The sequence below is a fragment of the Melospiza georgiana genome, chromosome 9, assembly GCF_028018845.1.
Source record: "Melospiza georgiana isolate bMelGeo1 chromosome 9, bMelGeo1.pri, whole genome shotgun sequence".
In the NCBI taxonomy this organism is placed as follows: domain Eukaryota; kingdom Metazoa; phylum Chordata; class Aves; order Passeriformes; family Passerellidae; genus Melospiza; species Melospiza georgiana.
In genome coordinates, this window is record NC_080438.1 from 11320824 (window position 1) to 11334830 (window position 14007).

Here is a 14007-nt window from a genome sequence, read left to right on the forward strand (position 1 = left end):
TCATTCATGTTGTCCATTGAACACATGGTTAAACTCTACCCTTGCTTATATAGGCACTGCTTCTCTTGAAACAAAGATTGTGGAAAAATGGTGAAGGGTTGTTCTTAAATAAACAAATGTTCCTTTCATTCTTTCTCTTGCTTTGATTTAGGTTGGTTATTTATGGACAGTACTGCAGTCAAGTGGAGATAGCAATATCGTGCTTAGACAATATCTCTAAGACAAAAGAAGATGTTAAATTGAAGTTAGAGGTATCAGTATTTTTTAACATGTGTATATATATGTGCACCTTATACCATGTATTTCTGTGACTATGTGCTGCTTTCATTGAAGTCAAAACCCTTATGATGATGAAACTATCTGGACTGATGAGTCTATGTGTTTCCCTTCCTTCTTTTGGAGCCTCTGATCAAATGAAAATGTGCTGCATGCACTAAAGTGTGCCTCCTGATCCTGAAGTGAAGAGAGCTTTGCCCCTGACATTAGCAGAGTTAGTGTTTTCTCTCAGGATGTGACCATCAGTGGTACCCTTCCATTTATCAGTGTGTCTCAGCTGGAACACAGAATTGCAGGATTAACAGGCTAGGAGGCATCTGTAGGCTGCCCAGGCCCTTGTCCCATGGCCTCAGGGTTGTCTGCCATGACCCCGTGGTGCTTTCTGCAGAGCTGCTGCCCGTCTGCTGAGCCCTCAGGGTCAGCGTGTCCCTGGCTGGTGCCTGTGGGGTGAGGGATGCCATCTTTGCCTGGCTGCCTTTGTGTGAGGCTTGTGCTGAGCCTGCCCCGAGCGGTGCCCGCTCGCCCTGGGCTGTGCTGCCTGCAGCCCTGCTGGGCTGTCCTGTGTCTTCTGCTGCACATCATTGCCAATGCCACTGAAGGGGAGGGGGCCCTGGACAGAGCCCTGAAGAGCTCTGTTTGCAGTTGTCCCTCAGGTGGTGCAGGAAACATCAGTCACTGCACTTTTTGCACCTCATAATTCAGTCAGTTTTTTATAGACCTGGAGCATAACATCCCAACCTGGATATTACTCTATTGGGAGAGATGAAGGCATGGAAAATTCAAGGCAGACTGTCCCCACCCATTTACAGATCCAGTCACATAGGTCAGGTATTAACTTGTGGTAAATCCATGTTGGATATTCCCATATACCTTCCTCATGTGCCCAGATACTGATGCCAAGAGGACTTGCTCCACAATTTTTGCAGTGAAGTGCTGAAGTGAGACTGACTGACCTGTAGTTTCCATGATTGCCTTTTGGGGTTTTTTGCCCCATAGGAAAATATTTTTTTTTTAGTTGTATGGAAGGCCTAGTTTCTGTTGCCTTTGTTCTACTCTTTTATGAATGTTGAAACATCTGAGAACATGTGACTAGATGCAGGTTACTTTTGCTTTTTTTGGCTTTGCCTTATCAATTGTTTTTCTTCATTTTGTTGCTACTATTTATCACAAGCTTAAGATAGTTGCTTCTAAGTCACTGAGTTTTCGTATGTATCACTTGAATAGGTTTGTTTTCTAGCCCTATTGTCTTATTTTTTCTTCTGCTTTGAACTAGGAATGTTCCAAGAGGGCCAATAATGGGAAGTTTACATTGCGGGATCTCCTAGTGGTTCCAATGCAAAGAGTGCTGAAATATCACCTACTGCTCCAGGTATTTTATTTTTGAAATTTAAGGGGGCTGAGAGAAAAACTGTGGTTGTTTATCATCAGTGGGTTGTAAAAATGTAAGCCAAATGTCTTTATCAAAGGAAGGTGATTGATGCTTCCCTGGATTTGTTAAGAAATAAAATTCAGTCAAGTGCAGGGTTTCTCCCAGAGATAATTCCTTAGAGCTAAAGCATATCTGGAGAAAATAAAATAAAACATGATTGTTTCCTCAGTCTCTGGACCTTTTATTGTTGGTGTGTTTAAATTGGTTAGTAGAACCAAACCATAAGCATGGTACTTGGAAATGGGAACCATTACCCTCCAAAAGAGGAAGCTGGGCCATACATGCAGCATACTTTTAAGATACTTCTTCGCTGTCATAAATTGCAATTAAGCTATATTTATTTTGAAATGCTTCTTGTTATAACCCACAAAGCATTAGCTTTTGCAGTTAGTCGTGTAATAAGGGTGGAGAGTCTTATAAATTTAATTTGATAGCTGTGCCAGGAGACTCATTAGTTCAGCTGAGAAGAAATGTATTACTATATTAGACTGTCAACCTGCTGATGCTTGTAAGATGTCATTTTAAAAATATCTACTACTTATATATGGAGCATAATTTTTACTCTGCAGAACAACATACCTTTTGTAATATTAAATTTTTGAAATACTTCTGTAAATGAGTCATCAATATTTTGATCAATGCAAAATTGGAAAAAAGCAAAATTAATGGTACAACTTCTTAAATAAAACTTACGAGATGGGACTTATGATTTTATAGTCAACCTGTATATTGTGGAAAGATGATATACAATGTCACTATGCTCTGTGTAACAATATCTGTTGTACAAGAAAAACATTTTACAGACATGGAAAGAAAATGAGTGAATTATTAAAATTGCAATGAAAATCTAAGTACTAATTATTATTAATTGTAATATGAGTATTAAAATATTATTCAATTTCTTATGATTTTACTAAGTTATCTGAGCTGAAATGTATAATTATTGCCTCAAATTATAAAGAAGAAATGGCCTGTTTTCCCAAGAGGTTGTTATTCTACTTCGTAAGGCCCCAAAAAGACTCAGTATTTTCCATATAGGAAGTGGTTAAAAGAATTCTTTGAACAAATTTGATTTGATTTGATTTCAGTATGTTGTTTGAGTCAGCTTCCTCTTAGGTATGATGAGACAGTGACTTTTAAGCTGTGCACACTTCAGCTGAAGTTTCACTGACAGCCTGGATCCTTGTCTGTGGACAAGTGCATGCTTTGGAATAGGATGAAGTACCATATAGCAATGTGTAAATGAACCTGAGTGTTGTTTACCTGGGCTTCCAGCATGCACATACAGTAATGATCTGATTTGGCAAGTTTTAAGTGCTAGACAGACCAAATTCACTTCTTGTGATGGTTCATTAGCAGCTCAAGTCAGTGTTTAGGCTGTGCAGCAATTCCTAAACACTTGCCAATTAACTGTTTGCAATAGTCCCCACTCACTGATAGGCTGCTCACTCTGGGCATGAAAATGCTTATTCTTGGGCTGTGTTTTCTGGCTTTGGCTTCTGTATTTTTTGGGGGTGAGGATGAGCAATGATGATTTCAATTTATAAAAATGACAAACAGTGGGTGGAAAGTTTTAACTGCTGTGTCCACAGGAGCTGGTAAAGCACACTACTGATGCCATGAAGAAGGCAAATCTAAGACTGGCACTTGATGCAATGAAGGTGAGTGTTTATGGCAGTGAAGTATAGATGTCTGTTGGTGGCTAGAATGGTAGCTCAGAATTCTGTTTCCTGGAGGAGCTCATGTTCTTCACAACATTTCAAACATGTTTTCACAGGTTCCTGTGAGCTTTGTATGGCAAGTATAAAGTTGAGGGTTTTGCTCAAGTCTGGGAAACAAGTTCAGTAGTTTTCTGCAGCAGAGGGCTTGTGAAAAGGAACTTCCCCATTTTGGGTTTCTTTTGCATCTGCTGAAGAACAGGTGTTTCAGTCATGTTGTTCTTGCTTCTGAAATTTAGGAGCATTTCTAGTACTGTAAGTCAATTTGAGTCAAGATCAGTAATTTTCCAGTGAGATGGAGAGCTCTCTTTGTTTACAAGACCTTTTTATGTCATCTTAATATGATCTCTGTGGCATTACCTTTGAAAGCAGTAGTATCTTTCTGGAGCTAAGGTACCTGTCACTGTAGATTCACCTGCAAGTGGTACAAACAAATGCTTTATAGAATATCTGTGCTGCCTTGTGCATAAGGTGATATATTATGTGCTTTGCACAGCTTCAGAAGCAAAGCACGGCTCTGCTTCAGTTGCCTTCATGGCATGAATGGTGACATTCATGTGCTGGAATTGGGAAGGTTTTTCTGTTCTCTGTGGAGAAAGGAGCCAACATGACATAAATTATATCTCCTGTTGTAATCTGTATGGTCCACAGTAGATGCTGAAGTCAGACTAAGTTAGTTTTGTGTCACACAGCTGTCTCATATTTTGTGGCTGCCTTGAATGCCTGGAATACAAACCAGCTCACAAATGAGATTTTTAGTTCCCTTCTTTTGTTACCCATTTTTGTGCAGTGAATGTAGAGGGATGGGCACCATGATAATTTCCCTCGGAGAGGTGCCTGAAAAGAAGTGGCACAATGTTCATCCATCTAGTGACAGGCCATGCATCCTGGTTGCTGCTAATTGGCTTGGAAAATAACTCTGTTTTATATTTACCCCTGCTTTCTCTTTCCAATTTGTTGTTTTTCTTCATTGTTGGTGTCTGTTGGATGTAAAAATCAAAGAAATCTGCTGCCAGAGTGGCTGTGGCAGGTACGCACTGACTGGCTGGCTGTAACCAAACAAAATACCACAAATTCTCACTCCCACCCCCTCCAAACCCACAAACCCCTGAGATATGAGCGTCTTTCCTTAAGGTTGCAGCATTGTTCCCATTCTGATTTACTGTAGCCCCTGGTATTGTAGTAAAAATAACAGTGTACCACTGTGTTTAGCTTTGGAAAACCCCGGTGTCTCTCACTAAGAGAGACAAAAAGAAAATGTCTTTGGATAAACTGCTAGCAAAGGGGTACTGTCCCCAGGAAAGAAAACTCTTGGAAGGATGGTGCTGTTGGATTTCTTTTGGCAGCAAGAAAGGAGGTTATTTAATTGCTAACCCAAGCCTTTTTAAGAATGACGTGGATGTAACCTGCACAGATCCATTTGGGAAGCTAGCATAATGACTGCAGCTATTCATAGATTTTGATTAAAAAAACATCTTGGGGAGAAGATGTGTTTTCCTCCCACCCTCCAAATTTGTGACTGTATTGAAGGGATACTGTGAAAGCAAGTTAGGAAGATCAGAATGCCTTTTCCAACTGCTGCTCTCAGCATTCCTGACCCTACCAATTACCTCTTCTGCTCTCTCCTCATCTCTAGCCATAAACACAGAAGCCCCAGCAAATTGTCACTATTACTCAGGCATCTTCAGAGCATTTTAAAGGCCTTAGTGAAATGTGTACAGTACATGTTCTGGTAAAGGGCACAATAATGATCTCACCCTGTGACTTCAGGTAGTATATCCCTTCAAAAGCCCCTTTTAAAATCTGCTGTGTAATGGCTTCTCTCTGCTGTGCAGCAGTAAGAGCAAGATCCCCCTACCGGGGCTGTAGCTTATAAGCACCCAGGTGTATGATTAATTTACACCTTGCATTCTGCTTTTGAGCTGCCATATATATGTTACTTGCTATGTTCTCTATTTATCTCCTATTTACCTCTGAGGTTGGATGTTGACTGCTTTTTCAGTAGTGAGCTGCATGAATTATGTTTCCATCTTTAATCTTGAAAAAAAAAAAAGACTAAGGAAATTCAGAAAAAATCAGCTCTTTTTAAGAATTCATTACTTGTTTCCCTCTTTCTTGATAGTAAGTTCGTGTTCCAACAGATATCATGAAGAGTGTTGTAACTATTATTAACAAATGCAGACACTTTTTTCCTTCTTTATTTAGGCATATATATTGTTAATTCTTGAATATTAAAGAGATTTTCAAATAAAATTACTAAATATGTAGATAAGACAAAGATAAAATTAGAAATAAACTTGTCAAAATAATCTATTACAGCAGTCTGTTATAGAGAAGTTATTGTTTTCCTCTCTTTTGCTGTTGATACTCTAGGACTTGGCTCAATATGTAAATGAAGTAAAGAGAGATAATGAAACACTTCGGGAAATTAGACAATTTCAGCTATCAATAGAGAATTTGGTACGTGATTTTTTAATTTACATATAATTTTAAAATCACTTTTGATCAAACATTTTATCCTCATTTCATAGGATTTTATAATATTCTTGATAATATTTAAGTAGAAGAATGTTTTGCTTGTTTAGAATTCTATTAAAGTACATAAATCTCACTGTTCTGCATGTTGGTGGTTAAATATGTTTGTAAGTGTACAGTGACTCTCAGATGTTTCTGTAGTGGGAAAACCTTTCCCATTTGAAGACCAAGATAGAATGGGCTGATTCTTTATAGTATTTAGTTTATGTTAGTAAGGAAAAGATGTTTCCTGGTCTGAGAAGTCCTTTATGGGAGTAAAAGGAGTGAGTGGTCTAACATTTGAATGTGTTGCTATCTTCACACTTGCTGTGTGGTATCATACATTTTACTTTATTTCAGAACCATTCCCTCTTGCAGTATGGCAGACCTCAAGGCGATGGGGAAATACGGATAACGACATTAGACAAACGTGCAAGGCAAGACAGGTGATGGCATAACTTGTGTGTTGGCTATTGAAAGCCTGTGAAGTAACTCTTGCTAGATTGGAGGTTGGCTCACTGATTTGTGGGGGCTTTCCATTCCACTGGGCGTTCACAGAACCTGTCTGCCATTGACCAGGTGAATGTGCAAAGTGATGAATGGAAAATTCGTTATTACATTATTGTCTAAGATCACTAAGTCCCTTACAAGGAGTTGGTCTTAAGCAAAAGTACTTCAACTGTTGGTTTTATTAGCCAGTAGTTTAGTTCTTCATCTTCAAAATTTTAAGTGACACTGGCAAAAGTGTGTAAGTTAAGACTTTCTGGTGTTAGCTTTCTGGAGTGATTTTAACCATGTCTGTATTGTATCTTCATAGGCATATCTTCTTGTTTGATCTAGCTGTCATTGTTTGCAAACGGAGAGGCGATAATTATGAAATGAAGGAAATAATAGATCTTCAGAAATACAAAATTACAAACAACCCTACTACTGATAAAGAAAATAAGAAGGTAAATATTTGTTGTTAACTCGCATAAAATGTTTATTTTTAGCAAGAATTTGAAACGTTTTGTGGGAGTTCAAATTGTAAGTACAATTTCTTTAAGATGCTTTTCATTTTAAATATAAGCAAGCTGGAGTGAATATTTAGATTTCAACTTTATTTTGAGGTAATTTAAATGTTTGAGTAAGTCATTCTAAGGGAACACAATGAAGTAGTCTTACTGTGCCCAAAATTAATGAATTAAGGAATATACATATGCTTTGTTATTTTTTTGAGGGTTTTTTTCCCCTCTTTCTGTTCTTCACAACTGGTGACTTTTGTATTCCCAATCTTCTTATGCAGTGGTCTTATGGCTTCTACCTCATTCATATCCAAGGTGAAAATGGTTTAGAAGTTTATTGCAAAACTAAAGACTTAAAGAAAAAATGGCTTGAGCAGTTTCAGATGGCTCTGTAAGTATATTTTTATTAAGATAGAATCACATTCATCATTCATGTAAGAATTTTGCTTAAACTGTACTGATTTTTTTTCACGTTTTAATGCAGTCTAGTTATCTATTTTATTTGATATTCTGAGAAACAACTGATTGACATCTTCATCAACAGTATTTCCCTGAAATTCCTCTTGGAAAAGGAAGAGGGCACTGTAGGCTATGCAGTATTTTCCAACCTTGATGCTGAAACTGTTTTAATAATGCGGTCTTAAGCAGCCATGAGGAAATAATAATTATATTAACAATAAATATCAGAACAGTGACATTTTTCCTATCCCATTTTAATTTTGACTAATTGAAGTATGTTTTTGAAAGGTGATGCTGGTGGTTTGGGAGGGGATGCTGGCATCTTTCCTAGGAGGTTTTATCTAATTTATTAGTTAGCAGCTGAATCAAGTTGCTTGGCATATTAGATTTAGTTTCAAAAGGCTGATTTCCTTTGTATGTTTTAAAGTGAGAGGAGGCTGCTTTAGACTTCTTGAAAAGTAAGTGTTCAGTTGCAGCACTGCAGATTACATTATTGTTATGCAGCATGAACTTTATTTCCATTTCTGATTCTTGTCAGAAAGACAAACATGATTATTGATGCTTTGGGTATTGTGATTACATTTAAAGCACGCACAAGGGATTTGGATGACAGGTGATGCTTGCTTTATGGAAAGAAAAAGTGGGAGGGGGCTCTCAGTGAACACAGCATTAGCAATGGTGGGTTTGGATGTGGTTGTAAAGGGGTGTGGATTCAGGAAAAAGGCTATTGTGAGCTGATTTGAGTGAAACCTCCTCAAAAATTATGTATAAAATTTTAAAAACCTCAGTATGATAAGTGTTAATGATATAACAAATATATGGAAGGAGAAACTGAGCTGGACAGATACAATAAAGCCTGTTTACTAGGTTTCCCGTCTTGCTGATTTTTACTGAAGCAAAAATGTGTTTTGGCAAAAATTTCTGGGTGGCATAATTGGGGATGGAAGGAAGTATTTCTTTGCATGTCTACCTCTTTCTGTCCCTCTGCTCTCCCTGCTGTGCTTTGTGTAATATCATAATTATATTTACTTAACATGTGTGTGAGAAGTGAGGCACTCAGACTTATCAGCTTCAGCACTGTGACTCTTCATCACTCTTTAGGCATCCTGGCCCAGTGGCCCAAAAAACCAAACAAACCAGAAGTCAGGTAAGGAGCTAAGAAGTGGGAGGAGCCCTATGAATTTTTTTTTTACCAATTCTTCCCAGCCATGTCTATGGTTGTGTGCAGGACCATTCTCCCCTGCCCCTCCTCGTGTTGCTGTGTGAGTGCAGCTCTGCCCTCGTACAGTGCTGGGCACCAGCCAGCCCTGCTCAGCTGTTGGCAATGTGCCTCTGTCACAGGGGTTATGGCTGCTGCTGCTGGCCCCTGGGAACATCACAGGAACCTCTGTGCTTGGCAAGTTCATGAGCTACTCTTTCCTCTCTGGCAAATAGACTTGGGCTTTGAAAATGGGTGGTGGTGCCTTGCATGGATGTTTGTCCTTCTGGTAAAGCCACACCTCTAGTTTAACCTCTGTCTGTGTGGTTAAGGCACTGGTGCTGGAGCAGCAGCATCAGGGCTGAGGTGCAACATGGTGCAATGGCATCATTGCTTTGTCCTTTCTGGAGTTCTCATTGCTTATCCCCAACTCTCTTACATGGGCTTGACTTCACTGCATGTTTCCCTCAGCATCTCTCCCAAATCATTCCTTGGTGCATGCAGCAATGATGATCTTCTAGTGCATGGTGAGACACAAGAGCTGGTATTTAGGAACAAACTAAGCCAGGTGTGTGGAATGGTCTCTCCATTGGTTTCATTTGTAGTTTTCAGGGTTCTCATTGTCTACTGTGTAGATTTTTTTCTTTTTTTTTTTTTTAGATTTTGTAGGTATTTTTCTGCTCTGAAACGTAGCTGTGATTGAAATTGTGCTCTTATTCATTGCATTCAATATAATTACTACTTCCATGGGCAAAATACTTCTCATTACTTAAAATTTTACAAGACTGCAAACCCAGCACAATTCAAGGGGTGAATAACTTTGGGTTTTGATTATCAGAAATGATATTGTTTACTGAGTTCCAGACAGAAATTTCAATGCCTTTGGGATAGCAGTGTGTTGATCTACTACTTTGTAGTTTGTGCAAGTGTTAATGTAAGAACATAATAAGAGAACAAACTAGGATCTCTCTTATTATTTTTAAAGTAAAAATTAACCTTGTTGCTACTAGAACAGACTAAGAGGCATAATTATTTCAGCTAGGCTGTAATTTCTCTTTTTGAGGGGGGGAATGTAGATGTTTATATTGGTGTATGAAACAGTGATGATAGTTTATTTGCTGAAAAAGCACCTATTGTTGAGATGCTGGTGTTGTTGAAATGAGTATTTGCCTCCAGATATGGGGAGTTTATTGATGAAGTATGAAATAGAGGAGAACACTGCTTTGCTGGCTGGACTTGATTTAGGTGCAGAGGGCAGGAATACATTAGGCATACTTGGTATGGAAAATCCCTAAAGGAAGACTTGATGAAACCCCAGTGCTATTTCCAGAGTGTTACTTTTCAGAGTAGTAAATTTCTCTTGGAAACCTAATTTCAAAAACCTGTGAAAATGTTCTACCTCTTAGCCAGCTCTGTTAGTGTAGTGTGTGGTGAGTTTTGTTTTGCAGGAGGTTGGAAGTGCTGAGTTACTGGTCATAGGAAACTGAGTAAATAGTTTTTATTTAATTTATTTATCGTTTTTTTATTTATGGCAGCTCTGTTCCCACAGTATGTATTTGTTGTTTTCCTGAGACTGTTGCTTTATTTAGAAAATATATAATATACCAAACACCCTGATTTCTTTTTCTCCTAAGAATTTCATGGGTGTTCCTGATGTCTCTTCATACAGCGCATCCTTATACAACAATGATACTGTGGTCTGGCTGCACTGAATTTGATGCTGTTGACCTAGACATAGTAATAGTCACAGCTGCTCATTTACCTATAGATCCCCAAAAAAAAGTTTACTGTGTTCAACCCAAAATTTCTGCTTCTTTTGGAGTACTGAGTTTTCTGGATCACAATAAACTGAAGCAGGACACTGGGGCAGCATAGTTAACATTGCAGTCCAGCTCTTGAAGTGGAAACTCGTGTTGGTGGATTGGAGAAGTTTACTTAAAGCTGTCTGTCAGAAACCACTGGAGGATGTTTTAAGAGGAGCCATCATTGCCAGTGCCTGAGTTCTGCCTTGATGTGCCTCTTCTCTCACTGCTGTGAATGCACATTCTGCATGCACAGGAGGGTGTAACCTGCTTATTGCCTTGGAAGAGATGTGGGGCTTAACTGTGCCTGTGGCCAACTTCAGCAGTTGCTGTTTTGTTCCTCCTGTTTTGTTGTTGTTCATAGCAGTGGATGATGCAAGGGTAAATAAGCATATTTGCAAACATAGTGCTGCAAAGACTACTGTTACCAGCCATGGAATGTTTAAATTTGGTCTAGCGTGTCAAATAGCACTGGTTTAAATGCAAAGTCATTCCATATCCAGAATAATATTGATAGAAGTGTACAGCCAAATTACTGTTCCCTTTCAGCCAAATTAGAGACATCATGTATTAAACGAAAGTTTGTCACCAATGTGATAAAGTGCATGGTTTATTTACCATAAATAGGTCATTTAAAACCTCAAAAACTGATTGTGTGAGACACAAATCTTTTATATTTTCTAGTAGCACATCTTGTCTAATTTCTTTCCTCTCCTATTGAAAACACCAGAAGAATCAGAACAAATAAGTAATATTTTCATGTTATTCGGTTTATGCTAAAAGGTGGACGTGTTGATTGGTATTTTTCCCTAGAAAGCTCTTCTACATATGCTTTTTGATTTTAAAGATAATTATTTTTAAAAGTAGTTGGCTAATATTTGTGTCAATGAATTTATGCTAACCATTCTTCTTATAAAGAAAATACTGCTTGAAAGGTGAAGCATCCCTCCTCTCTTGTATGCATATGTACATATTCTATTTATGTACCTCAGCTATATTGGTACTTAGTTGACTAATTACAAGACTTAATTTCTTATTATAGAGCAACTGCTTTTCTCATTATTGTTGGGAAGAATTTAATTCTTCTATTTTCTCACGAGATGATAGAATAAATAGTGAAAGAAAATATGTTGATTGTTGCTACATTTGTCTCATGCTGACATTAAACACTCCCTTCCATCCACTAAATACTTTGTGTGTAGTTTGTTTCTTGATCGCAGCAGAGCATGAAGCAGGTGTGTGTTCTCATCACCACAACAGCAGAGATCTTTCCCATGAAAGGCTGCAGATTATATTTTCCCACTGACAATATTTGAATCCATTAGTGTAATATGACATGTAATATCTTATGCTGGTTTGTGCTGAATTTATTTTGTCATTATGTTGTCCACTTTCCTAATTTAATTAAGCCTTTCTCAACTGGGTTTTGTAATCCACTGTAAAAATGACTGTCAGCAATTTTGACTTGAGTATAGAAACATCTTACACATAAATGCAATTTAAAGAAGCATTTAAGTTGGAAGAGGTGTGTAGAGATTTTTGGCTTTAGTCTTCTGGAAGGCTTAAGTTGCTCAGGGCTGTGTTAGCTTTAGTCCTGCTGGATTTCAAGACACACAACCAATATTGTAAAGTCTCTTGCAACAGTGTTGTGATGCACCTTTTAATTAGCCTTTACTCAACTATTGCCTTTCACAAACTGAGAAATTTATGAAAAGATGTTGCAGGCAGAGGAACAGTTAAAATTTCACTTTCTGGAGTACTATGATTGTAGTTTCTGCTTTGACATAGCTGAAATAGCAATATTAATATCATGTCTAATTAGTAATGCCTGAAAAATCAGTGGGAAACAGGTTCATTATAGTGGTTAGGGTATGCATTAATTGTATGGAGTTAATGAATCTGATTTTTCTTTTAAATACCTAAATAAAAGATGTCAGACATGAAAGCTGTATGGCCTTCACAAAATAGTGGTTTTAGTTTTAATTACACTGTACTTTGTTTTGGGTCACTAGAGAGTTTGTGCAACAGCTTGGGTAGAGTCTAACATGTTTTTGAAAAATTGCTGCTTCAATTCAACATAAATTCACACCTTGCAACTCAAGGGACACAGAACATATCATCTGATAGTGAGGAAATAATCCTGAGATTCATTGATGATCAAACATGGTAAGCGTGTGAACAACAATTTAGATAGGGAAACTACATAAATTGCATCCAGAGCTCATTGGTTTTCTAAATTTTAAAGAAAACTAGTACAAGACACAAGGTAGGTGCAATGTGTCCTCTTACCCATTATCATTTGTATTTTCACATTTGCTTTGCACTCTGTGACTAATGACATTGGTCAGATTCCACTGCAATAGATCTGTTCCCTCAGATAGTGCATTAATAATGCATGTGCATTAAGCTTTCTTCTGAGAGAATATTTGAGCTCTGACATATTGAACACTGGCATATTAAATTAAAGCTTTCTTATCAGAGCATCATAAAAGCTTTAAGATGTCTGCTGCATTTTTTAAATAACCTGCACAGGTGTTGCACTTGTACCAGCCTCATACAGGTTACCAAAGCAATAAACAAACATGTCTGCCTGGGGTTTTTTCATCAGTGGAAGTACTGCAATACTGCAAAAATGAATGCCAAGTTCATGTCTGGTAAAGAAGAATGCTTGCCTGTTCTTTGCTGTGACTCCAGTTGGTTTTGATCGAATGTTTTTCAGGATTATAAGCAATCATTCACAACATATTTATAGTTATAAAATTTCTTTAGATTATTCCAGACACAGCAAGAACTGTGTGAAGATGCTGGATATGATTAAGAGCACAGTGTAAGGACAGTGTAAAATGTGAAAGCAAACCAGAATTTATGAAAACAGTGGGTAAACACCTGAAGATGATAAATATACTTCAGTGTTATGTCTTCCAATTCACAAAACCTGAAAATATCCCAATCCTTAAGTTTCTACAACTTAACTTATAATATCTGAGGAATATTCCTATGACAATTAGTGCTTCTTAAAATTCAGTGAAATAAATTTGTAGTGACACTACATCATAAAAATAAAGTACCACCATCTTAATATTGGCTTTTTTTGTGCAAGGAGTTTTTTCAGTGTTAAAACATGGAATGCTGCATTACATGTTTGTCTTGATACTCTGATTATATGAATAGATGTCACAGCTTCTCCCTGCAAACCAATGCTACCTTTTTTCTTAGCACATATAGATATTTCTCTAATAATTTATAAGTTAGTGGCTGTATAAATCCTGTACTTTCAGAGTGTTTGACTCCAAAACACAGATTTATCTTCAGTTAAGTGTAAATATGGTAAAATATTTAAAGCTTACCAATACAGGCAACTTGGTAAATTTGGATTTGTAGGACTTAGAACTTTCGCAAATAAGGTTCAGCCATTGAATATAGATGTATATAAAGTATAGATGCTCTTAATTTGCAAATACTGATGTGTGACAGAGCTTTGTTCTTAGCAGGTAGTGTTCAAAAATGTTTTACAGGAATAAATTAGCTCAAAGCCATTCACCTCCCATGCTTTTTGGGGAAGTAGACTGATAAGAAAAAGGAAAGCAATTATCTTATTTGAAACAAT

General features: G+C 37.5%; 1 protein-coding gene across 3 annotated transcripts in view; it reads left to right on the forward strand.

The window, feature by feature from the left end:
* VAV3 (vav guanine nucleotide exchange factor 3) overlaps positions 1 to 14007 on the forward strand; it is a 147257-nt gene that overhangs the window by 63015 nt on the left and 70235 nt on the right. For 2 of the 3 annotated variants that reach the window (XM_058030245.1, XM_058030247.1), the window contains exons 9-15: positions 152 to 251; positions 1550 to 1645; positions 3298 to 3366; positions 5797 to 5883; positions 6298 to 6383; positions 6755 to 6887; positions 7223 to 7332. In XM_058030245.1, coding sequence (XP_057886228.1) covers positions 152 to 251; positions 1550 to 1645; positions 3298 to 3366; positions 5797 to 5883; positions 6298 to 6383; positions 6755 to 6887; positions 7223 to 7332 — 681 coding nt within the window. The remainder of the gene's footprint in view (positions 1 to 151; positions 252 to 1549; positions 1646 to 3297; positions 3367 to 5796; positions 5884 to 6297; positions 6384 to 6754; positions 6888 to 7222; positions 7333 to 14007) is intronic. The other variant, XM_058030246.1, reaches the window with a different exon arrangement.